Source organism: Brassica oleracea, chromosome C1 (genome assembly GCF_000695525.1).
Source record: "Brassica oleracea var. oleracea cultivar TO1000 chromosome C1, BOL, whole genome shotgun sequence".
Taxonomy (NCBI): domain Eukaryota; kingdom Viridiplantae; phylum Streptophyta; class Magnoliopsida; order Brassicales; family Brassicaceae; genus Brassica; species Brassica oleracea.
Window position 1 is genome coordinate 43,586,795 of NC_027748.1, and position 26,457 is coordinate 43,613,251.

Sequence of the window (26,457 nt, forward strand, 5' to 3'; positions counted from 1 at the left end):
AAAGTTTATGAATTTGTTATTTCTCATATTAGAAAAATACACTACAAAAAAAAACACATCAATTAATTTGTATCTCATAAATAAATTATATTAGTTTAATTTATTTATTATCCTCAAAATTAAGTATATTTCATATGATTAAAAATATCTAATTATTCAAAAAAAAAAAAAAAATCGGGTCGAAAAAAATTGCTATTGATATGATAAAGCTTTAACTATTAGCATTTATGGTTTTGTTTTGGTTTGCAAAGAAAAATTATTTGTTACCATAAATATATGATATTTCTATTATTTTGTAAATATGATAAAAATCTAAGGGTAAAATCCTAAACTCTTAAAATAGAATTCTGCTTTAATAGTATAGACTAGATCTCGATACGCGCAACCGCGCGGATTTTTTGTTTTCATTTATTTTTATATAAATATTTTGTTTTCAATTCTAAATTGGTATATATTATAATATATATGTGTCTATCAATTTTTAAAACATAATAAGTTCACTGTATATTTTTTTCATTGAATAAATTGTTTCAAACTTTCACATGTATTTGTATCTTCTTCTAAATATATCTTTTCAGATTATTATTTCATTATTAAAATCGTAACTATATATATAAAGATTAGTAAAATATTTTTTTATTGTCATCTTCAAAGATATTGTAACATTTCACAAATTTAGGAAGTTTTTTAAAAATTAAGCTTTTCGCTTCATAGATTTATATTATCGAGTAAATAATTAAACATTTAGTTTTTGTTTAATTTTTAAAATAAACTATATAGTTTAAAATTTGTTTTCGTTGGTTTAAGGTAGTAAAGATTAATCATTGTTAGATAATATGATTTTTTTTTAAAAGTCTTTATAATTTTAAAAGTTTGCAACGACAAATACTTAAATATTTAGCATATAGAGATATAGTATTACAACATTAAATTATATCTATTTAATTATACTATTTATAAATCCAATGGATCATCTATTGTTTAAATCTAATTACTGATAGCCCAATAAAATTTTTTGATAGGCCCAAAATTTAAATGATAAGATTAGATATTAAATGTAACATGACTGTATAAGAATAGGTCCATTAAGTCCATTTTTTAAAAAATTACACATGAATCAAAGTTGTGACTTCTGTTTTAATATATAAGACGGTGAGATTGATTTGACATTAATCTAATTAAACCTTAATTTGGGTCTCGCTTTCTCTTTTGTGGGTTTGACCATTGTGCCATTTCATGAAAACATCAACCAAGAAAATATTTATGAATCATAATGTGATGTGTAATTGTAAAGACCAAAATGCAAATAAAAATATGAAACTTCAAATTTGAAGTTTTGAGCAGTGAAACTTCAAATATAGAGTTTCTCTCCACAAAACTTCAAATTTAAACAAATATCAAACAAGATAACAAGTGGAGTAATTACCTGTTTTGGAAAATGGAGCACACTCTGCAGCTACCAATATGACATTCATGACATTTGCTCCAGCCAGAGGAGGTGGCTGCTCTTCGTCCTTGGAAGGTTCATTAGTATCACTAGTGGATTCTTCATGTGTTTTTTCCTCTTTTGTTTCCATGTACTCCTCGGTCTTTATAGTTGATGTTTCATGTGTTTTAGTAAGGTAAGAGGGTAGTGGAAACGCACCAGCGGGAGATTTACTCGAATTTCCAGGGGGAGTTACGATTTTTATTCAGAACAATCAAAAATACAATCTCTTTTGGAAAAAGTACAAAGGCTTTATGTTTGACAAATTAAATACAGCTTTATTCCCAAGAAACACCAATCACATATAGTTTTTTAACGTTTTAAAAAAGAAGAAGCAAACCATAAGAATCAAACTCGGCGAGAGATATCGTCATTCTTTTAATCTCTTAGTTAGGAACACGACACATCTTGCGGATCTCCCCGGTACGACCAGTAAGAACCCCGATCCGACCCATTTTCACCATTGAGACACCAAAGTCATGAAAGAAGGTTGACCCACGTGCCTGCTGCAAGACATAAGCCCTAGTCTTTGAGTTGTCCAATAGAGCAGCATCCGACTGGAAAAGCCCTCTTCTCTTAGCCACTAACTTGAAGTAGCTCACGTCATAATATATATAAAATTATGTGTAGAATTAATTACTTGTTACTTTTAAGAATATTTGTTAAAATATAGATTATGATAATTCTCCACGTTTAATTTCTGAAGCAATATACATGATAGTCAAACTAAAATTTAAACATATCTATATACATAAAGTAGAGTTTTCTCTCACCTCCTGCTGCCACGTCAGCATGGAAGAAGAGGCTTTTACAGACACGTGGCATACTCATCACCTCCCGTCGTTGTTAATCTCTCTTTCTGATCCTATTTCTTGCCTTTCCAAATACCCTAATAAGTTTGTTTCCGTAGACGATCCTCCTCCCAAAATTTATTTGATAACAGTTTCTCGTCGTCTCCTCTCTATTTTAAAGGCAAACTTGGAACTCTTTTTCTTATGATCTCTGATATTTGTTACGATAATAATGATTAGTGGATTTGTGAAGCGGCCCGAAGGCAAAGGATCAGAGTTCAGCTATAAAGTTGTCTCTGGCAAATAAGAATCAGGCGGTTGCTGCTGTGGCGGAAGATTCAACGGAGGATTCCGACATCATCTGAAGGTTGTTCAGAAGTGGCAAAAGTGTATTACTTGATGCAGATATTACGATTGATAAAATCGGCCTCAACCTCCGCAGCTGCATCAGACGCGAGTTCAACCACCCAAGGATGAAACTCCATCGCCCCAATTGAGTCCAGAAGAGACTGGAGAAGAGCAAGGACCCAGCTTTCCCACGGTGAAGCTGAAGGAAACAGTGTAAGGGGAAGAGGCGGTGAAAGGGTTGGGACTTCAGAGAATAAAAACGGAAGATGAAGCTGAACAAGAGGCTTTGAGTATATTCCTTGGAGATTCTGCAGACGGAGAGAAATTTGCAAAAGACCCAAGATTTTAAATGAGTTAGCAGAAGGATATGAGGGTATCTGAAAAAGGCTTTCAGCTTTGCCTTCTACTGCTCAGTGCTCATGATGCCTCCGTACTAATCTCATGGTAAAGTTTATTTCTTTTGGTTCTCTCATGATTGTCTTATAGACTTTATGCAAGTATTATTAGCAATAGTAAATAAAAAGGAAGCAATATCACTTATACTAATTCATGATATGTATCTGGTGGTACTTGAAGTGTATGCTTGCATGATTCTCAGATTTATAACAACCTCTGAGGTTTTCAGTCTTCCGTTGTTAACTTGGTCTTTCAGAAAAAAAGAAGTCTTCCAGTAAAAAAAAAAGACGCAGAAAGTTCTTTTTTGCTGTTTAGCTTTGCATGGATATGGATGTTCTTGGGTTTCTAACTTTTCTCTGTCTTCTTTGTTTTATAGATTGAGTGTGAGCCAAGCATATTTGATGCCTGAATTTGGAGCGAACACTTTAGCTAATAAACAGTGATGAGTATCTAGATCTTATATTCTTATCACAACTATTGTCACCAAGAGAATTGGTAATTTTTAAATAAATTTGCTACTAAACGGTGATATTAAGATTATGTCAGGATCGAAATTAGGATACTATTTTCTCTAATCTTCCACTAACTTGACAATTTTTGCATTTCAGCTAGAGTTACAAATTGTCGTGTGCATGCTCGAGGAGTGGCCGTTAAGTCAAGTGAGTGGTTTTTGTTATTGATTGCTCTAAACCAGCTGATGATACGAACATGGATTTCTCCACGCTTGAGAAGTTTCTTCAGGAACAAATCAAAGTCGGCGCCAAGCCGGAACTCTTAGTGACACCGTTTCCATTATGCGAGAGAGACAAAGGCAAGATCACCGTTATCGTCATCACCGCTCCCAACCTCTCCAAATGGTACATCACGATTTTCATTTTGAGGAACTTCCAAGTATCTGACCAGATATATTTGAGAAAGTACAATCTCCATGATTGGCTTTGCGTGATTGCGTTGAACAACGACAAGGACCGGTAAGACCTAAGATACTTAAGCATGTACAAGCTAAGATATACTTAAACATGTACAAGCTAAGAAATTTCAACCTATATAATGAGTTTTCTTTCTTAGTTTTCTTCCAGTGCCAAGGAATAAATGCTTGGCGTTCTTCCTCTGTTTTCTTAAAAGAATAGGTCGGATCTGTTTAAGAAGTTGCAGAAGAAAAAAGCATTTTCCATGATGTATAAAGAGAGAAGAGCAGCAACTACTAGCTTAATCTCCATGTATTGTCAAACGGACTGTAAAAAAGACGTTTGCTTGGTTCCGTAAGCAGATGTTAGTCTCAGGTTCCGCCCTGCAGGGATTGATATAGTAACCGGTTGGGGTAGACATTTTAGAGTTACTGCTACAGCAATTGTGAGACAAACCGTTGAAGAGCTGCTCTACATCTTTGGCTCAGCGTTTTTCATGGAGATTGAAAACTCAGATTGTTTAGTTGTATGTGGTGAGTCTCTGATTGCTTTAGTCTAACGTTGATAGGATGCATTTGCTGTGAGTTTTGTTTGTTTCTCATTTTTTACTTTTTACAAAGTATTACCTACTACCCAGTGTTGTACCTGAAGCTCTTTATTAGTCTTCACAAGCCATTTTAGATCACTTCTCTCGAATGCCCACCACTTGAGAAACGTCAAGTGATCCTCATGTTCATGTTATTAACAGGTGTGCCGGAAGCTGTTTATTAGTCTCAATTGTATTTTTAATGACCTTAAGGTGGATATTTTGTAGCTATGAAAACGTTCATGTTCTTTTGGTTTGGTTACGGATTCGTCTAAAACCGATACCAATTGAGCAGATTCGCTTTTGTAACCACGACAGCTACCTGGTTTTGTTCTAATCCTCTACGTGTAACTCTTGTTTACGATTCTAACTGCTATATTTACACAACTTTACTTTTAAAATTGTCAGACATCCAAGGTGAGCTCAGTGCAACCATATTTCCCTACGTCCTGCCAGTACGTATAAATATTATGCAAAATGTTGTTAAAGACAATCTTCTTATTTTAATAAAATTTCGATATGGTGCTTACTTAATTTTAGAAGACCAACCATTTTCCTTCGTATAAGGGTGCTTACGTATAAATATTCTGCAAAATGTTTTTTTTTTTCTTTTTTGAAAAAATATTCTGCAAAATGTTGTTAAAGACATTCTTCTCATTTTAGTAAGGTTTCGATAAGGGTGCTTATTTAATTTTATGCTTAATCAACGTTTTCAAGAAAATGCGTTTTCAAGAAAATGTTCTGTATAACTTTCGAACCATGACAATCAGCGGATTTGTTGTCATATATATTACTAAAACTTCATACTCAATATGTATTTGTTCTTCAGTTTTTATAACTGAACAAACTTGCATTTGTTTTTTCAATCAATCATTCGGGCAAAACTTTAGACATCATCACAGTTGAAGTTCAGAAAATAATAAATTTTGCCTACTAAAAGTAAATAGTATTTTTTCAAAATCTTCAATATTTATATATTCCCCTCGGTTTAAAATACTTTCTTAATACATTTCAAGATTAAAACTATACAATATAAAATAACTATAGTTTCTTCATAGTCAACTGACATCTTAGAGAATATCTTTTACTTAACATCTAATTATTTTTGCCAAATGTTTATCTAAAATAGTCCGGCGGTCAATAATACATAATTGGTAATTTAAAATGATTAGCATGAATAGCATGTTATTAATTTATAATTTTAATGAGACCATATATCTACATATACTTTTTTAGAAAATGTATTATCTTATCGATTGGTGTTATAGTTTAATTTGGGATCGTAAAAATTATTAATTTATAGGGTTTGTTAATTTTTTGAATATTAATTTATAGAGTTTCTACTATATATGAAACCACTACGCAGATTTAAGTTTGCTCAACAAATATACATCCAAAAAATTAACAACAACAAACAACACAAATATAAAACCACAATTTAGCATTTCATTTTAAAGTTTATAAATTTTGATTGCCTATTTAATTAAAATATACTTAATGAGAAAATATTCATTCATTATATAAGTAGAGGTTGGTTGATTTAAAATAATTTGGTTGATTTAAAATATTAATTGATTTTATTTAGAGACATGAGAGGATAAATGTTTATACTAATAAAATATAATACTTTCTTCACAATGCACCACTTCAACACCTGAATAAAGAGAGAGCACCAAGCAACACATTCTAAAATATTACAAAAATTTCTATATTTTCCGTTTTGTTAATATTTGATTAAATATTTAAATAATATATTTAGTATATTTTAAATCTTACCAAATTTAAAATAGAGATAATTTTTAATATAACGAATGTTTACTAATATAACACAAAATACAGAAAATTAAAAATTATTTATGCTATTCTTCTTTGACCTAGGCAACTTCAAAACAAAGTAATACACTACGGTCGCTAACCACTATCAAATGGATCAAAAAATTATCATTCTCTTTCAATATATTTTCATCTTCATATATTTGAAAATATTTTATTTACTAATACCATAAAATTAATTTTATTTTTTACAAAATAAAACACACGAACCCGGCGCGTAGCGCCGGAAAACCACTAGTAACTACATATAGTGCTCGATTGAATCCGATTTAATCAAAAATCATCCAAACCATTATAATCACCTTATAAATAATTTCGTTCATATCGTTAAGACTAATAAATTATTTGTTAATGTGAATTGCTAGTTAAATAAGTCATTATAAAATAATTTTTGTTTAAAATTGTAATTTCTGTAATCCTACCATTAAATTGATTTCTGTATTGTTTATGGTAATATATGAGTTATGTTCTGATTTCCATCTAACCGGTTAAGTATATGTTAAAATTAACAATTTTGAATGAGTTATATTAAACAATTCGTAACAAACACAAAGTGGTTTAGATTTCCAAACAAAAATAGAGTATTAATTGCAACACAAACCGAAAACCATATATGTAAATGAAAGTCACGGTTTATGATTGTTTTAAATAAGGAAAATGACAATTAATGCTGAAAATTAGGATTAATTAGTTTTCAGTGGCATTCACTTTTAATTATAAAGGTGAATTAAGGGTTAATTCCAAACTGTACTTCAGTTTTGATAGTTTAGATATAACATGTGAATAACAATAATACACCACAACAGGGCTGTCTAATAACATGTGCTAGTGGAACGGTTAAACATGTCTCAAATATAAAAACAAGAAAAAAATAAGAAATAATAAGCAAAAATTAAGAACAAATTAAGAATTTTTTAAAAATATATAAATACATTATGATAAAAACTTTAAAATTTTAGATATATTCCTAGATTAGAGTTTATAATTTTAAAGAAACATCAAACATAATTATTAACTTTTAAAGTTTCTTAATTAATTAAATCGTCAAATATACTATTAATATTTTTTGAAGAGGATCTAGAAATAATTTGAGACGGTCCTACACCACACGTTGCCCAACGATCTTAACAACATAAGATAAACACGTTATATACCCGGTTTCAAAAATTTAGTTGCCATTTCAAGATGTCCTTAGTATCATTTACTTCTTAATTAAATTAATTTCCAAAATTCTCAGTTTATATATTTCCACATTACTAAAGCTGGCTATACACTTGTACGCGCTTTCTTTAATGAACATTCCTCTAGATTAGGATTACTATTATTAGGCTCTAAATGGTGAGATTGAGATCATTAATCTCAATCTAATTAAACCTTTGGGTCTCGCTTTCTCTTTTATTATGTTAACTAGATTTTGACCTGTGCGCCCGCGCGGATGTTTTCATTCATTTTGATATCTTTAAAGATTTTTTAATTTGATTTATATTATAGATTGTATATACTTTATGCACTTACCATCAAAATATTTGTTTAATATGAACTTTCCAGCAACATAATTTTATATCAGAAACTTAAGATAATTTTATATATTGTCTTATAGAGTTTATGATTATAGTGGTTTATATAAATATTTGTATGGTTTGAATGTATTCGAATAGAAGTTATACAAAATATTCGCTAAGTAACACATTTGTAATCAATTTTCTTTTCATAACAACATTACATATAGTGATATTAATTCATTTTTTTCATCATCCGTATTACATATAGTGATATTAATTCTTTTTTTCTTTTTTTTCATCATCAACATTACATAACAACATTACATATAGTGATATTAATTCTTTTGTTAGACATGATTTGTTTATTTTTCAGAATAAAATAGTTTCACGTAATATATGGTATATATATGGTTTGTGCGATTGTGAAATATGGAAATAATCAGCACAAAATATTCTCAACAGTGTAATTTGCAAGTTTTATAAAAAGAATTTAAATAAATGTCAATTCTGATATTTTTAAAATTGATCATATTTCCTCTGTTAGGATTAGATATTTAGATTTGAATACATAGTTTAGAAAATCGATTATGATTGGTTTTGTCCAAGAATAAATTTTTTGTATCCTATTAAAATTAAAAGATTATCTCGGAATAAATAGGAATATTGAAATATATATATTTTAAAGGAAATATAATTTCTTTAAATATTTCCAAAACTTTTTTCGACTTTATGTGATATTATATAGAAAATAAATATTCTAGTTTTTCATTTATAGATTGTATGTAAAAGATCAAAATCTTTTTGGTTAATGTGATAGCAAAAACAAGGATATTGTTAAGCTAAGTTATAGGTAAAGTGGTTGATTTTGACAAATATTTTATGGAACTAATTAAGATTTCATATATTTTCAATTGAATACTTACTAACATTCCGCATAAATATGTCTCACGATTTCCTTTTAGAAAAATATAGTTAATTTCGAGTATTTTGTTTGACAATAGTATGATTTTTGATTGCCTTAATTAAAGTTGTGTATATTACTATATTTTGTATTTTCCCAAAGATTTTTTGGTTTGGTTTGTACCAAAGACGTATGACAATTGAATGTATACAAAAAACCAAAGACATACCAACATAATTTTATGCACTCGATTTTAATACACTCGGTTGATTAATAGAGATGTCAACGTTTTTTATGTAGATAAATAAATGAAATTGTAGCCATGTTTAAAAAAATGAAATTCTAGCCGCATCAGAAAATTAAACAGAGTAAACAAATGCTAATTGGGTCCGTCGAATGGAATATTCGCGGGTCTAGAAAACACAATTGAAAGATTAGGGTTGATTCGGGAGTAAGTTTCTGCAATTTACAAATATTTGGGCTGATTTGAAAATAATCAGAAATGTGAGGGACCTAAAGTGCAAATACGGAGAAGCCAGCCATAGTAATGGATCGAGCTTTCTCTTCGCTGTATCTGGAGCTTGATGACGCCGGCGGCCATGACGACGAAGGCCACGACGGAGAAACGGAGCAGAGACACGGAATAGAGAGGTCGTGGACTTCAGACGCGTCACGCAACAAAGCGGCATAGATGAAGAGTACTGGAGGGCATGGAGGAAGAGCCACAGTGGGTAGGAGAGCACGGTCGCAGAGCACAGTGAGTCAAAGACGGTGAGACCAGGAGCCACCTCGGAAAGCTTTAACGGAGCACCAGAGTTGCGACTTGGAGAAGAAGGAGCCAATACTTTGATATTATGTTCGTGGATCCTTCAATTTAAGTAATTGGTTCAAACGTTTAGTAATTAAATAAAACGACTGTGTATAAACCAATGGCATAAAGTTATAATTTTTGAGTAAAACTCAGGGTTAAGTCTAATTTGTAATTCTGTTTTAATATATTAGATAACGAAGAGATTTATATTTTTAAGAAGTATATATTATTTACAAAAAATAAAATGTATCATATACCTTATTTTTATGTGTATCTTCTGTTTTGTAAAACAAGCTTTCTAGTATGCATGATTTAACATTTAGACCAAAAAAAAAAAGTATGCATGATGTATTCATTTGGGGAATTAGGCAACATGCACATAACAAACTATAAAATTAACTATATAACCATAGCAATCTTTAGGCTATCATATTTAAGTATTATTTTCTACATTGCCTTTTCTTACTTTCACCTCTTATTTTTATATAACTTTATAAGTTTAAAAATTACTTATTTGAATTTTTTAAATATATAAAAAAACATAGATTTTTTTTTGTATAAAAACTAACATATATTTATAAATTAAATATGTACAGTTATAATAAGATTTTTTCTATTTTATTTACGAAACATAGAATAGAATTATAATTATACAATCTCTATTAATGCAATCTCTCCCTCTATCTATCTTCTCTATTACCATCTTTATCTTCATCTATCTTTACCTCTCTCAATGTATTTTTTTTTTGTCTTTCACTTACTCTCCTTCTCTCTTTTATTCCTTTCTCCCTAATATGTAATATTCAAATTATATATTGTTGTATTATATATTATTTACAAAATATAGAATAGAATTGCAAGTATACATTCTTTCTTTTTCTCTCTCCCATCTCCCTCTCCCTCCCTCCCCTCCTCTCCCTCCCTCTCTCTCCCTCCCTCTCTCTCCCTCCCTCTCTATCTTTTTCTCTCTTGCTCTAATACTTCTACATACTATACTATATATGTAGCCATCAAATATAAAATATAAAATTGATTTAATTTATACTAAATCAATCAAATATGTTTTTTTCGCATGATACACATACACTTGAGCAAGTTTCTTACATACAAATATGTTCTTTTATTTAAACATTGTTTTTACTCCACTAAACACTACAAATAAATAATATCTTATGTATTAAAACAGAAGTCACAACCTTGATTCATGTGTGATTTTTTTAAAAATGGATCTAATGGACATTTTCTTAGAAAAGCATGTTACATTTAATATCTAATCTTATCATTTAAATTTTGGGTCTACCATAAATTTTTATTGGGCTATCAATAATTAAATTTTAACAATAGATGATCCATTGAATTTATAGATAGTATAAACTAAATATATATAATTTAATGTTGTGATACTATACCTCTATATACTAAATATTTAAATATTTATCGATGTTAACATTTAAAATTATAAAAAAAAATTAAATAACAAAAATCATATTATCTAATAATGATTAGTCTTTACTACCTTAAACCAATGAAAACAAATTTTAAACTATGTAGTTTATTTTAAAAATTAAACAAAAACTAAATGTTTAATTATTTACTCGATAATATAAATATATGAAGCGAAAAGTTTAATTTTTAAAAAACTTTCTAAATTTGTAAAATGTTACAATATTTTTGAATATGACAATAAAACAATATTTTACTAATCTTTATATATATAGTTATGATTTTAATAATAAAATAATAATCCGAAAATATATATATAGAAGAAGACACAAATACATGTGAAAGTTTGAAACAATCTATTATAATATATACCAATTTAGAATTAAAAATAAAATATTTATATAAAAGTAATTGAAAACAAAAACCCGCGCGATTACGCGGATCGAGATCTAGTTAAGAAATTAAATTCTTCTCTATAGATATATGTCCGTTTTAAATGATCTATTCTATATCGACATTCTAAATAGAATGGTATATGGTTGTTGGGTGTAGTATACAAATGCTCACGCGCTAGGAAGGACTTCAATGTCCATTTATGTAGCAAAGAGACACATTTTTCAAGTCATGGCTATATTGTTAATTTTTTTTTCTACTATGATTATTCAACAAATTCTCCCTATTCATTTCTCAAAACAAAGTCAAAGAAAATGTTTAGTGCTCTCTGCTACTTTATTTGATTACTTTTAAATCTATGTACCAATGTATTATAGAGATTTAAAAAATATGTGACTAATATAAACATTTATTGCTGACAAAAAAAAAATAAAAAAAATATAAACATTTATTATATAATTAGAATTTTATGATCATACTAGTATATAGTAAAACTCGAAGAAAACTCTTACCATTTAAAGAGTTAACACTCTACTTTTAAGTATGACTAGGGACGGGCCTCCGCGCAAGCGCGAGGTTATGGACATAGGTTTTGCTGGCATCATTTCGAGTCGGCTCTTACCACTTGTTTGGGTTCACGTTGTTTGGTTTTGAGGTTTTCTTGAGTGAATAGTGTGGTTTCCCGGATGTGATGTGAAGCTTGATTTAAACTTGACCTATGCCGATTATTACTCTCGGGGTGCTTGCTCGGGTGAATTTATGACAGCAAACCTTAAATGTTTATGATTATTGAGAATGAGTTGCAGTGATTGAGTGCGCATGACCGTTTCACCCTAGCGGATATGTAGTTCAAGTGTTGTGGGGGTTTACAGTACTTGAACTACTGTGTGAGTAATAATAGTTTCATAAAAATGTTATGTTGGTTTGGTTTGGTTTGATATTTTTCTTCAGTGGAATCGTTTTGCGAGAAACGGTGTTGGTGGAGCTTCTGGTGATACCATCCTCACAATAAAGGAATCAGTTGGGTGCGGCTAAATTTTGAGATTTGTGGCATACGTTCTTTAGTAAATACTGTAAGTGTTTAGCATTAAATATATCAATATCTCCAAATTAAATGCATCTATGTACTACTGATTACACATTTACTTTGACCACGCTTCTATGGGGCTTACCAACGTCAACGTGAAGAGTCTCCAAGGAATAGTTTGTGTAGTCATCAGAGTGCAAGTGAAGATCAAATTTTAGGTTCCATTCTTTTGTATCGAGACCGTTGACAATCCCTCTAAACTTCCAGTCGTTTTCACTTTTCATTAATGATGCTGTGAAGACCCCAGCCTCCTTCTAAGGTCTTAACCTCCCAGGAGTATCCATGGCTAACGGTGAGAACTCTCCGCAGCTTTGAGACCGACCGCGAAGATGTTGAAGTGCTCTCCTCCCACAGGGTCATATAACTTGAAGCTGTCCAAGTAATGGCCCGGTAGATCCACGCATGAGAAATCATCTACCGGTCCTCGACCCTATTTTACCACCATTAGGTTAATATAAGAATGAAGTAGATCAGTTTTTTAAAATGGAATGGAGAATATTTACTAACCTGGTGAGGCGATGTTATGGATAACAAGAACAGAACGTGTGTATTTCATTAATCCGTGATCTCGGTAATAGGCTTTCAAGTAGACAGGGAGCAAAGCAGTGTGCCAATCATTTGCGATGAAATCTAAATTTCCATCTCCATAGCACACTCCTCCACAAGGGACATACCAAGGAACCTGGACACAGAAACCAGTCCAAAACTGGTATAAGGATAAAGCAAAATTATGATATTGGAGCGCCAGAGGTTTTACCTCAACAGCGGCTTTGCAAAATAAAACCATCCGCTTCAAGATGTCCTGCATTCATTCACAAAAACCATACATGTAAGGTTGATAATTTATTAGTTGGTAGAGAACAGGGAGAGTAATAAGATCTTACAAGTCTGTTTCCACCGTAAATGTTATTACTGAGATGCCGGAACACAGGACTATCAATCAAAATCCACACCATCGATGTATGCATGGAAGTACATCACTTCCATATCCTGCAAGGAAACTGTGCTCCATTTGAAAAGACTCTCTACCTCAAATATTTTTGTTAATGAATTATGAATGAGAAGTAAGGAAAATTTCAATTTTGATACATTAAGCAGCTGTTATACCTGCCCGGTCACCTTATATCTCTTCCGTACCCCTACATCTTTAGCTTCTTCATACTCTGCATACCGAGGAACCACAACCTAACAAGCAAAGTAACGAAAAATGATTCACTAACAAGTTTGAGTTGATTTCAATAACCAGACAGCTTAGCTCGTGATAAAAATATTACCATAACCCGATGTCCACGCCGAGCCAAAGCCTTTGGCAAAGCGGCTGCTACACAGTGCCGGTCAGGACTTTTTTGGCGCCTAAAGCGGATTAGAATAATGTTGCCCTTTTATCTTAACTAAAATTTTCCGTATTATAATTATAAAATTATAAGTAGTAAATATTACTCCTTAAAACTTAAGTTATTTTAAACAAAGCCAATAAATACAAAAACATCAAAACATTATTTGCAGTTCATCTTTCTCTGTTTTCATTTCCTATTTTCAGTTCACTTGGTTGATTTTTAGAACTCTTTTAGTAGCATTTTCTACAAATATAAAGAAACAAAAAGAACAAAAAAATATAATTTATAGATAGAGCAAAACATATAGTAAGATATGCTAACATCAAATTTACAATTTTTATGTTTTCACAAAGTTTCAGAGTTAAACCCCTATAATAGATTTAAGTTTTGTGAATTTCAAAAGTCCCTAACAAAATTACAAAACTGGAAAAAAAGAAAAAATAAAATAAAAAGGCTTGTATGAAATTTTCATAGAGCTATTCTCACAAAGATCAGTTACTATGAAACAGTGGAACATGAGCAGTTGGTAACTAAAATTAATTGTTTTATAATATCCCTTATTCACACGTATTCTAGCAAACCGAAAAATTAAAAAAAGGAGAAAATAAATACTAACTTTTAATAAAATAAAAGAAATCAAATCATCTGTATTCTATACATAATAAAAGAAATTAAGGTGGTTGGAGCATGGACCCAATTCATCCGTGTATTTTTAGTTGTTGTTATTCTTGAAAAAAAATAAAAGTTATTATTATCAAAAAAAGGAAGGTGAGATTCTAACTTGTAACCCATATGTTAAAAGGGAAGCTCAAAGACACTAGACTAAAGTGACACATACGAAAAAAAATGGCGCCCCTAAAATATATTCTTCTTGGCGCCGAAAGCCCTGGCTTTACAGGCTTTAGCCCAGGGCCGGCCCTGCTGCTACATCTCCGAGGCCACCTATAAAATTTTCTCACTCTCTTCGGTTTAGGGGCCTAAATTTTTTTTTTTTATACAAATTCAGGGGCATTTTTACATATGGCTCGAAACGAATGTTTCATTAGGCTTGGCACAGGATCGGCCCTGCCTGGTTCATAGTTGAACACCGTCCAAAATTTTTAAAAAGATACACTATACAATAATAGACAATTTTACATTTTAAAACATGAAAAAGTTATATACTTCTTCCGTTTCAGAAAGTAAGATGTTTTAGATTTTTTTACTTGTTCCACAAAGATAAATTTTCTATACGTTTAAGATACTTTTTTATACTTTTAAGAAACATTAAATGAAAATATTTGAATCGATTAAATTTCATTGGTGAAAAGTTATTGGAAAGTGTATAATAAAGTAAAAAAAAATTAAATTATAAACATTTATTGAATTCTTAATAAGCATGAACACTTTAGGAAATATTAATTTCAGGAACAGATGGATAGTAATTACCCTCCTGAAAAGTTTATTGCATTAGGATAAACACCTTCCCGTTTGGTAAATACTTTTGAGATTTTATTTTTGTTTTACAAAAATGTCCTCTTATATTTCTAATATAAATTTTTAATTAAGAATTCAGTTTTAGTATTATGTATTAATTAGAAAAAGATATTTATTTAATGTGAGTTTTAAAATACTTTTTAATATGTTTGGAAAATTTTCAAATAGCACTTCTTATGAAAGATATAAGTATATATATCATATTATAGTGCTCCTTATAGCTTTTACCATATACATTACTCATAGTGAATTTCAGAAACAATATTCTGTTTTTTTTGTCAGCCAAAAATATTCTTTAAAATTCAAATTTTGATCTCAATTTTCTTTTTCTTTTTTAAAGATGATCTCAATTTTTTTAAAAAACTTTATGACATGTACTTTTGCAAGTAAAAAAAAACTGAATTGAATGCATATAAAGCTTATCAATTCAATGTTCATGCAACTTTATTGAAACTTTTGATAAACTGAAATATTTCTAAAGAACTTTATGTATTTCGAAGACTATGCGTCGAGGAACCTACATGCACGATGGAAGCAGGATGGAAGTAATAACTGAGATGTATACGATTTTTATTCAGAACAATCAATAATACAATCTCTTTTTGAAAAAGTACAAAGGCTTTATGTTTGACAAATTAAATACAGCTTTATTCCCAAGAAACACCAATCACATATAGTTTTTTAACGTTTTAAAAAAGAAGAAGCAAACCATAAGAATCAAACTCGGCGAGAGATATCGTCATTCTTTTAATCTCTTAGTTAGGAACACGACACATCTTGCGGATCTCCCCGGTACGACCAGTAAGAACCCCGATCCGACCCATTTTCACCATTGAGACACCAAAGTCATGAAAGAAGGTTGACCCACGTGCCTGCTGCAAGACATAAGCCCTAGTCTTTGAGTTGTCCAATAGAGCAGCATCCGACTGGAAAAGCCCTCTTCTCTTAGCCACTAACTTGAAGTAGCTCACGTCGAATGTCTTGAAACTTCCTGGATCCATCTCTAGAGCCGTCGTTGTATCTGTTGGCTTGCATTTCTTCCTGAGGTTAGCTGCGTACTCTGAGTCCAAACTCGGGTCGCTGTCTCCTCTCCCGGTGAAGTTGTAAAGACGGTTTGTCATTAGAGGACAATGTCCCATTCCAATAGTGTGTCCACCTTTATAAAAAAAAACACAAAATAATTTATTTTCCATATATCAAACTAAATCATTCACTTGTCCGTACCTGAAAGGATGACCAAATCTTTCTCGTTGAGTCCCTTTGTGCGAAAATCAGTGATAAGCTTGGCGATGTTATCAAAAGGTGATGGCAAGTTGACCTCATTGATATTAGAAACCCTACCGTCTCTTCTTCCCGTTTCAACTTCCCATGATGGTCCTTCAAGCTACATATTAATATATTCGTAGTTAATTCAAAGAAGTCTTTTAATGTAGATTTTTTTTTTTATGATTGATCATGTGAAGGTTACTTACTGCAACCATTGCGTCCCTAGCGATAAGGGCTAAGATATCAGAGCAAGAAACTATGCCCGGACACACTTTTTCTAGAGCTGCCTTGGAATCGTCTATGATGCCAAACCCTCGAAGGCTTAGGTTAGGAACCGCATTTTTCTCGGCTTGATTGTTCGATGAATCTAACAAAACTGATCCGTCACAACCCTGTCGATATTTATGATTCACTCATTAGACTATCGCTTCACCCACAGTGATAACAAAGTGCGATGTAATGAAGTATATTAAAGTCAAGAGTCACTTACCCTAACGAAGCAGTCGTGGAAGAACATTCTGAGCAAAGGAGCACCAAGTGTAGGAGCTTTCTTCATGGCAGCAAACACGACCTTTCTAACTATACCCTCGGCATGTGGGCATGTTTTGCTGTAGAAGCCTACTTTCAAGCCTTGTGCATTGGCCTCAGCTAGCAACAACACTAAGAGAAAGCAAGAGACCACTAGTCGCTTCGATGCAACCATTTAAAAAAAAAATGCTATTTAGCTATCTTAGCTTTTGTTTTTTTGCTCAATTGGTGATGAATTGTTGATGAAGACTGAAGGTATTTATATTGAATTATATATGTAAACAGAAATTGTGAATTATACTATGAGAGTTTGTGGTTAGAACATTGATATTAATTTAACATCAAAACGTAGTTGACTATCGTCATAGGTCTGCGGTGGAATGCTTGTTGTCTTTTTGATGTTTGTTATGCTCAAATCATTGTTCACAGAAATAAAATGAAGGCAATTTGACAAAAGTCGTCTCTTGTTTGTGTATATACTATTTGTATGTTTGCATAGATATAATACTTATGTTTTTGTTTTCAAATGCATGATGCTGCCACTGGCACCAGAACGAAATGGCTGCCAAATTTTACAAAATCTAAAAAACACAACGTTAATTTGTGTGTTAACTACGGGAAAACACACAATATAAACTTTTTTTTGAAACAAGACAGAAAATATAAACATATGTTAAAATAGTATACTAATTAAACACTTGTAAGTATTTAATTAAATTTATATTTTTAATCTTATTAAGTATTTACATATATTAATTCTCGGACGTTATAGCAAAGTGTATTAACATTTGTCAACGAAATGTTTGAGTCTTGGACGTTATCGCAAACAATTATTTGATCCCACATGCACTATTTGCATGTTCTTCCAATTACAACCATCATTTGACCGCTACGTTTTAACCTTTTTTCTAGGTAGCAAGCGTCATGTCTTAGCATGCTATTACTCATGTGGATGAACAGATTAACTAGCAATCATAAAATCATAATCAAATAGAAATAATTTACTAAAGTGACGACGTAGACAGTATTACTATTAGCTATAGAAAAATTCGTGAAGGAATCCAACAAGGTCAACTTAACACATACAAGTTGCAGTTTTATGAAAACTCTAGCAAACTGTTACGCTTAGAAGCGTTTTGATATACAAGGTACAGAAGTACTACTGTCGCTACTGTCATGGTACAGCCGCAGAATCACAGCTGCGGTTTCTTCTATCGCTTTATTCGTCACATCTGCAACCCCCCCCAAAGAATAACTATGATGATATTGAATGAAGAAAAATAGTAAAATCAGAGTGTGCAACAGCTGTTATTGTTATTACCTATTACCGCCCATCCAGGGTTTTTTGCATAGATCTTTGATGCGAAATCAAGTTCTTTCCGAACAAGATCAAAGCCAGAGTATCTGTTCTCTCCTTCTGTATCCACGCCTAACGTTTTAGCCCTTGTTCTCCTAATCGCTTGCAGCACAACAAGTTGAATCGTCAACGCGAAAACTTTCCTCGGTTCAACCTCGAACAGCGTCTTGGGCGGTTCCACACCCATCACAAACGGCACATTCGCGACCTTGTAACCCTTTTGAGCAATGTAAGTGGACAGCGGCGTCTTTCCGGTCCGGGAAACACCGACAAGAATGATGTCAGCCTTGCCTAAGTTCTCGGGCAAAGTCCCATCGTCTTGCTTGATGGTAAACTCAATGGCTTCGATTCTTTTGAAATAAGCATCGTTGAGAGTCTTGACCCTCCCGGGCGCTCCACGGGTGAGACCTGACGGAGAAACACCCAAGTGAGACGCAATCCCTTCGATGATCGGTCCCAATATATCAACGGAAAGCACTCCCAACTGATCACAAGCTTCTTTAGCGGATTTGGACATAGAAGGATTGGCTAAAGTGTAGAAACACATTGCCTTTTGCTTCGCCGCCTGATTTATAATCTCTAACAGCTTCTCCTCATCCTCCACCTGCCGTCCAAAAAAACAGAGATCTCATTTTAATTTTTTTAAGTTTTAAAAAAAGGATGAGACTTTAAGTGTTTAAAAGTACCCAAGAGAAGAGATGGGTGTTGACGGAACATCCGCGATTGACCAGTCGATCTTCGAATTGCCCCAACGCGGCGTTCACGGAGTGCTCCGCCGTCCACCCTGTCCCGTCGGAGACCAAATATATAGACTTTCCCGCCGCCACGTCATCTCCGTCGATCGCAGACGTCTTCCTATCAGCCTCCTCCGTCGTTGCTTGACGGTGAGGTGCGTTGATCGGACGGTCGATGATCTTGACGCCGGAGCGTAAAGCTCGGGCCATGGACCATCGGTTCAGTTTGGAGCTAGCCTTCAGCTTCGGAGAGCGAGGAACCGGAGGAGATTCGGAATCAGGTTCGGGATGGCCTTGTCGTGAATCCATCGTGAAATGATCAACACATTTGTCTGTTTACGTCTCTCCATCTTGTTTACGCCGGTCTCAATTCTTATCCAATCACGCCGCCCCAAACGCTTTTTACCGCTAAATTGAATTTTAAGCGTTTCAATCACCTTTTTGTTTTAGCGTTTTATAATTAGATTTTGATGGAAATGTCCTCATTTGATACTTGGGCTTTCAAAAGTCAAGTTCAATCTAGTGTGGCTTTATGATGGTTGTCAGATTATTTGGGCCTTAATGCAAAAAAACAGCCCATATGGGTGGTGGAGGAAGCGTTTCTTCTACATGTATTATTGCTTTTGGGCTTCTTTGTTTGAAAACATCTATTCTAACTTTCAATCATTGATAATCTTAATATTAAATAAGAGACATTAAATAATCTGCTGTATTCCCTTAACGATCAGAACCAACTTATCTCACGGTTATGTTTTAAGAAAACTACTATTCCTTTTGATTTAACGCTAATTTGAATGATTAACATATATTACTCTTTTTTTTCTTGGACGACACATATATTACTTTTATCATACCCATATCAATGATAAAATAAAAGCATTCTACGAATACATATGAAAAAAGCAAGAGTAATTTTGTTTTTCAGTATGAATACTTTTGTTTTATCAGTCAAAGACATATAACTCTATAACTCGTATGCCAGTTTCTTATTTGTTATGAATATGAAGTTTTATTGTGTTTCCGTGGTGTTGTTAATACTTTTGTTTTTTCAGTCAAAGACATATAACTCTATAACTCGTATTTGGACTGGGTTTATGATTGTAAGCGACATAAACAAAGATTATATGATTGTAAGCTCTGACCTTCTCAAATGGTTTCTTATATTTTTCGAAACAGAATCAACTATAAGCGAAGGAGGCATGAGGAGGTATGTGATTTAAATAAATACCTTAACATATATTACTAAATGCTATGACTGTTTTTAAAAAAGTTCTAAAACATCAGAGGTGTTTTCATTTTCCAGAAACCCCAACCGATATTCACTTCTCGAGGAGACGAGAATTGGTTATTATGGTACCTGAATTTCGTCAAGCTGTTTTTTTTACTTACTTATGGATTGAAGTTTTTCTTACAAGTTCGTATGTTTTTCTACCTATTTAGGTTACAGAGGAAACAGAAGGGACGATGAAGATCACCGACAATACACCCAATACAAGTTACAAAATATGTTAGGTGTACAGCACATTATTTTCCCAGACAAAAATTAGTTACTTGATAATTTTGGGCTTACCAAATTTTTTTATTGGACTATAAATAAATAGATTTAAACAATAGATAATCCATTGGCTTTATAGATTGTATAAATTAAATAGATATAATTTATAATTTAATGTTGTAATAGTGTACCTTCATATGTTAATTATTTAAATATTGTCGATTTTAACTTTTAAAATTATAAAGATTTTTTTTTAAATAACAAAAATCATCATTATCTAACAATGATTAATCTATACTACCTTAAACCAATGAATTTTTTTTTTTAAACTATATAGTTTATTTTAAAAATTAAACAAAAACTAAATATTTAATTATTTACTCGATAATATAAATTTATGAAGCGAAAAGTTTAATTTTTTAAAAAAATTTCTAAATTTGTGAAACGTTACAATATCTTTGAAGATGACGATAAAAAAATATTTTACCAATCTTTATATATATAGTTACGATTTCAATAATGAAATAATAATGCAAAAAAAATATATAGAAGAAGATACAAATATATGTGAAAGTTTCAAACAATCTATTCAATAAAAAATATACAGTAAAATTATTATGTTTTAAAAATTGATAGACACACCTCGTATATATTATAATATATACCAATTTAGAAGTGAAAACAAAATGTTTATAAAAAAATGAAAACAAAAACCCGTGCGGTTGCGCGGGTCGAGATCTAGTAATTAATTATATGCCAATCTAAATACAATATGAGAGGCTTTCAAGCATATAAAGATTAAAGATGGTGGGGGAAAACATCCTGAATATATAATACTAAGTAGTAACCTGCACTTTGCTTGGGATTAGATATCTATATCATTGTTGATTGTATATATTATGATTATGTATAACATAAGGTGTACCTTAAGTAAACGGTGTGTAAAAACTAATGGTATGATTCAGTTAACTATGATGTCATCAACTCTGAGATTATACGTGATTAATATGTGTAACCCGGAGTCTATGATTCGAGTTTATTTTGACTTGATGTTGATATACATGTTAACTATTCGGCAACCACTGTGATTATACATGTTTTTTTGATAAACTGTATGTTAATAAACTTCGAAAAGATAGGTCAAAACACTCAAAATTTGTTTCTTTTGGTAGATTAATGAAAATGAAAAGCAAAACCATTACTGTGTGAAATAAATAAAATATAGTTCTCGAAATTCAAAAAACAACATTGAAGTATAAAAGCAATTGAAGGTTATTCGACCCTCAAAAACATATAATTAGTTTTTAATAAAAAAATCCCAAAATAACATAAAGCTTTCATAAGATAATATATTAAAGTCTTCAACTCTCTTGAAGTTGAATCAAAATGAGCAGAATGGAATCCTGGAATAACATCAATACTATTAACATATACTAATTATGTTAACTATTGTTAGATAAAAAATTGAAATCAGTATAAACTCACATTGATTTGTAGTATACTTTATTTGAGAAATCTCAGGATCAAATAAAATATCCGAACAGCCTTCAACAGTTGTTAAATGTGTGAAGCTACCTATAAAACTCAACCATTCAGTTCTGATCATAAACAATAAACAATTTTGGGCGGGATTACTAATATTCATTAGAAAAAAACTTACCATTAGCCCTCTCAATTCACCATAGCTTTAGTACACAGATGAAAACATTTGCATTTGAAGCAATCCTGTGTTGATATAACTTCTCAGCTACAGATCCATAAGCAGCACACCTAATCTGAGTTAAACTGCAAAAGGATGATTTTTATGTTAGATAATATGAAGTTTTGTAAACATAATATATTAAAATATATAGCACAGACTCAGTATCTATCATGGAGAACCGAATTCGGATTTGATTGTTTGCAAAAATCTGGTTGCCTTGCATTTCTTGTATATCTTCGATATCACCTACTTCAACCATAGCTCCACATAAGTCTGTGACGTATAAAAAGGTAGTTAAACATTAGCCGAGAAAATCTAATTTGGGTGCTATAGAAGTAAAATATAAAAGTAAGAAAAATTGTCTAAAATAAATTGTCATACCAACACAAAACTTAGGATGAGATAGACCACGGAGAATATCCATGTAACGCGCACATCAAAGAAAGTTACAGTCTGTGATAGTCTGAATCGTTGAAAAAAATGATTTTCGCGTGATGCTGATATGGTATTTGTTCTTCGTTGGACGTATCAATGCAAAAGCATGCATTAGTTTAAAATCATTGATCTCAAACCAAGCACCTTCTTCTAGGTTTATTCCAAACGACAAATTGACATACCAAGGCAAAGTTGCTTCAATCGTTGCACCCTATTGTAATAAGTTAGACTATATATTAGAAAACTTTAGTATATAACAATTTACATAAGTATGAAATAGTATACTCACATTTTCATCTCCAACAATCACACATGTATTGGCTCGAATTGAACCAACGGGTGACTATAAGCAAAAGAATATAAAGCCAACACCAATAAAATACTTATAAGAATAATTAAAAAGTAGACAGGCATGCTGTAACCCTTCAGCCACTTTTTTCAGTCTTCACTTTCTTGATCGAATCTGAAGGTCCATGTTTGTTAGCAGTACTCTTGTAAAAGGTCCATGTTTGTTAGCAGGAGTCTTCACATTAGATTTAGAGTCAACAGAAGAACTACCAGTTAGCAGCGTAGAACCCTGAAACACACGAATTGTTATTTAAAATAAAACACTTAGGCGTATTCAAACATAGTTAGTAGAGATCAATCAATATATTACCTCTGGGTCTTCAGACCCATTAGAAAAATCTGGGTAGAACATGTTTGAACCTCCCTAATCATATCAAGTTAAAAGTCTTTAAATTATCAAAAAACACTATATAAAGACTCGGGCAGTTATTCAAAAGACATGTACCTTAGGATAAGAGGACACGTCAAACTCGTTTATCATATATGGGTTGGTGATAATCTTCTGCACCTTGAATGTGTCGTCCTCGTACTGATAATTAACCTTATCTATAATGATCTTAAACAAATATGTTTTACCAACTAAATTCGTGAGAGCGGTGCGTAAAACATTGTGTTCCAGGATCAACAAAAAACGACAATCAAGTAGTTGTACGTAAGGTTACAGAGAAAATATAAACAAAACAAACATTATAAAATAAAGTGAAGTAGAGGCCATACTTCACTACAAAAATAGTGATTTTATAGTGGTTAGCCCACCGATTTATGGAGTTATGAAGTTTTATTAAATTTATTGATAAAAAAATTATAACGATGCCCATGTACCATGAAAGAGAGTTTAGCAGACATTAATACAAATGAAGAATGTGGTTAGAAACTTTAGAACAACACTAAAGTATATGTTTCAATATATAGATTAACGTAAAACTCAATATTTTTGTAACACATAGATTTTGAGAAAAATTCAAAAATATGACAATAATTTTTTTAAGCATATTTGCATTCTGAACTAACATATGATGATGGTCAAAGATGTTTGGAACCTTTGTTGTCTCCATTTCTCTTGAAAATAGTGATTTTATAATGGTAGTCCACCGATTTAGGGAGTATTATGAAGTTTTACTAAATTTATTGATAAAAATATTAGAACGATGCTAATGTACCATGAAAGAGATTTTAACATACATTAATAAAAATGTAGAATGTGGTTTGAAATTTAGAACAACACCAAAGTACAGGTTTCAATATATAGAGCATTTAACGTAAAACTCAATCTTTTTGTATGGGTTAGTCAACACATAGATTTTGCGAAAAATTCAAAAACTATGACAATAATTTTTTAAAGCATATTTTCATCCTGAACTAACATATGATGATGGTCAAAGAGGTTTGAAACTTTTTTGTCTCCATTTCTCTTGAAAATATTGATTTTATAGTGGTAAGTGCACCGATTTAGGGAGTACTATGAAATTTTACTAAATTTATTGATAAAAAAATTAGAACAATGTCCATGTACCACGCAAGAGAGTTTAGCATACATTACTACAAATTTAGAATGTAGTTAGAAATTTTAGAACAACACTAAAGTATAGGTTTCAAAATATAGAGCATTTAACATAAAACTCAATTTTTTCGTATGGGTTAACACATAGATTTTGTGAAAAATTCAAAAACTACGACAATAATTTTTTAAGCATATTTTCATCCTAAACTAACATATGATGATGGTCAAAGAGGTTTGAAACTTTTGTTGTCTCCATTTCTCTTAAAAATAGTGATTTTATAGTGGTTAGTCCATTGATTTAGGGAGTATTATGAAGATTTACTAAATTTATTAATAAAAAAAATAGAACGATGTCCATGTACCATGAAAGAGAGTTTAACATACATTAATACAAATGTAGATTGTGGTTTGAAATTTTAGAACAACACTAAAGTATAGGTTTCAATATATAGAGCATTTAACGTAAAACTTAATATTTCGTATAGGTTAACACATAGATTTTAAGAAAAATTCAAAAAACATGATAATAATTTTAAGAATATTTACATCTTGAACTAACATATGATGATGGTCAAAGAGGTTTGGAACCTTTTTTGTCTCTTTTTATCTTGAAAATAGTGATTTTATAGTGGTTACTCCACCGATTTAGAGAATATTATGAAGTTTTACTAAATTTATTGATAACAAAAATTAGAACGATGCCCATGTACCATGAAAAAGAGTTTAGTTTACATTAATACAAATGTAGAATGTGGTTAAAAATTTTAGAACAACACTAAAGTATATGTTTCAATATATAGAGCATTTAACGTAAAACTCAATATTTTCCTATGGGTTAACACATAGATTTTGAGAAAAGTTCAAAAAATATGACAGTAATTTTTTAAGCATATTTTCATCATGAACTAACATACGATTATTTCCAAAGAGGTATGGAACCTTTGTTGTCTTTATTTCGCTTCAAAATATTGATTTAATAGTGCTTAGTCAACCGATTTAGGGAAGAGTATTATGAAGTTTTACAAAATTTATTGATAAACAAAATTTTGAACGATGCCCATGTACTATGAAAGAGTGTTAAGCATACATTAATAAAATTTTGAACGATGCCCATATATGTTTCAATATATAGAGCATTTAGCATAAAACTCAATATTTTTGTATGGGTTAACACATAGATTTTGAGAAAAATTCAAAAAAATATGTCAATAATTTTTTTAAGAATATTTGCATCATGAACTAACATATGATGATAGTCAAAGAGGTTTGAAACCTTTTTCTCTCTCCATTTCTCTTGAAAATAGTGATTTTATAGTGTTTAGTCTACCGATTTAGAGAGTATTATGAAGTTTTACTAAATTTATTGATAACAACAATTAGAACAATGCCATGTTTCATGAAATGGAGTTTAGTATACATTAATACAAATGTATAATGTGGTTAGAAATTTTAGAACCACACTAAAGTATATGTTTCAATATATAGAGCATTTAACATAAACTAAATATTTTTGTATGGGTTAACACATAGATTTTGAGAAAAATTTGAAAAATATGACAATAATTTTTTAAGCATATTTTCATCCTCAACTAATATATGATGATGGTAAAAGAGTTTTGGAACCTTTGTTGTCTCTATTTCTCTTGAAAATAGTGATTTTATAGTGGTTAGTCCACCAATTGATGGAGTATTATGAAGTTTTACTAAATTTATTGATAATAACAATTAGAACGATGCCCATGTACCATGAAAGAGAGTTTAGCAACCATTAATACAAAAGTAGAATGTGGTTA

General features: G+C 31.2%; 2 protein-coding genes and 1 long non-coding RNA gene across 5 annotated transcripts; 1 reads left to right on the top strand and 2 right to left on the bottom strand.

Moving 5' to 3' along the window:
* Window positions 1-1,665: 1,665 nt before the first annotated feature.
* LOC106342684 (peroxidase 27) lies at window positions 1,666-17,363 on the bottom strand. 2 transcript variants are annotated; one of them, XM_013781799.1, is made up of 5 exons: window positions 17,055-17,363; window positions 16,771-16,956; window positions 16,523-16,682; window positions 16,236-16,454; window positions 1,666-2,054 (listed from the first exon to the last, which is right to left on the bottom strand). In XM_013781799.1, the coding sequence occupies exons 1-5, from the start codon at window positions 17,265-17,267 to the stop codon at window positions 1,873-1,875; spliced, it is 960 nt and encodes a 319-aa protein (XP_013637253.1). In that variant the 5' UTR covers window positions 17,268-17,363; the 3' UTR covers window positions 1,666-1,872. The 2 variants fall into 2 exon arrangements, with proteins under 2 accessions (XP_013637253.1, XP_013637180.1); XM_013781726.1 differs by lacking the exon at window positions 1,666-2,054 and having other exon boundaries at window positions 15,872-16,454; window positions 17,055-17,359.
* On the top strand, window positions 2,353-4,604 carry LOC106342830. 2 transcript variants are annotated; one of them, XR_001269898.1, is made up of 4 exons: window positions 2,353-3,069; window positions 3,398-3,516; window positions 3,630-3,992; window positions 4,090-4,604. It is a non-coding gene; the product is annotated as an uncharacterized LOC106342830 (long non-coding RNA). The 2 variants fall into 2 exon arrangements; XR_001269893.1 differs by having other exon boundaries at window positions 3,630-4,604.
* Window positions 17,364-18,102: 739 nt separating the features above from the next.
* Window positions 18,103-19,696, bottom strand: LOC106342598 (pyruvate, phosphate dikinase regulatory protein 2-like). Its single transcript, XM_013781613.1, has 3 exons — window positions 19,136-19,696; window positions 18,414-19,053; window positions 18,103-18,324 (listed from the first exon to the last, which is right to left on the bottom strand). Exons 1-3 carry the CDS (start codon window positions 19,490-19,492, stop codon window positions 18,218-18,220), a joined length of 1,104 nt encoding a protein of 367 aa, XP_013637067.1. The 5' UTR covers window positions 19,493-19,696; the 3' UTR covers window positions 18,103-18,217.
* Between the last annotated feature and the right edge of the window lie 6,761 nt (window positions 19,697-26,457).

Coding starts and splice junctions, on each gene's coding strand:
- LOC106342598 (XM_013781613.1), bottom strand. CDS start 19,492: ATGGATTCACGACAAGGCCATCCCGAACCTGATTCCGAATCTCCTCCG. Junction 19,054..19,135: donor ACACCCATCTCTTCTCTTGG/GTACTTTTAAAC, acceptor TTTGGACGGCAG/GTGGAGGATGAGGAGAAGCT. Junction 18,325..18,413: donor CCCTGGATGGGCGGTAATAG/GTAATAACAATA, acceptor GGGGGGTTGCAG/ATGTGACGAATAAAGCGATA.
- LOC106342684 (XM_013781799.1), bottom strand. CDS start 17,267: ATGGTTGCATCGAAGCGACTAGTGGTCTCTTGCTTTCTCTTAGTGTTG. Junction 16,957..17,054: donor TCCACGACTGCTTCGTTAGG/GTAAGTGACTCT, acceptor AAATATCGACAG/GGTTGTGACGGATCAGTTTT. Junction 16,455..16,522: donor AGATTTGGTCATCCTTTCAG/GTACGGACAAGT, acceptor TTTTTTATAAAG/GTGGACACACTATTGGAATG.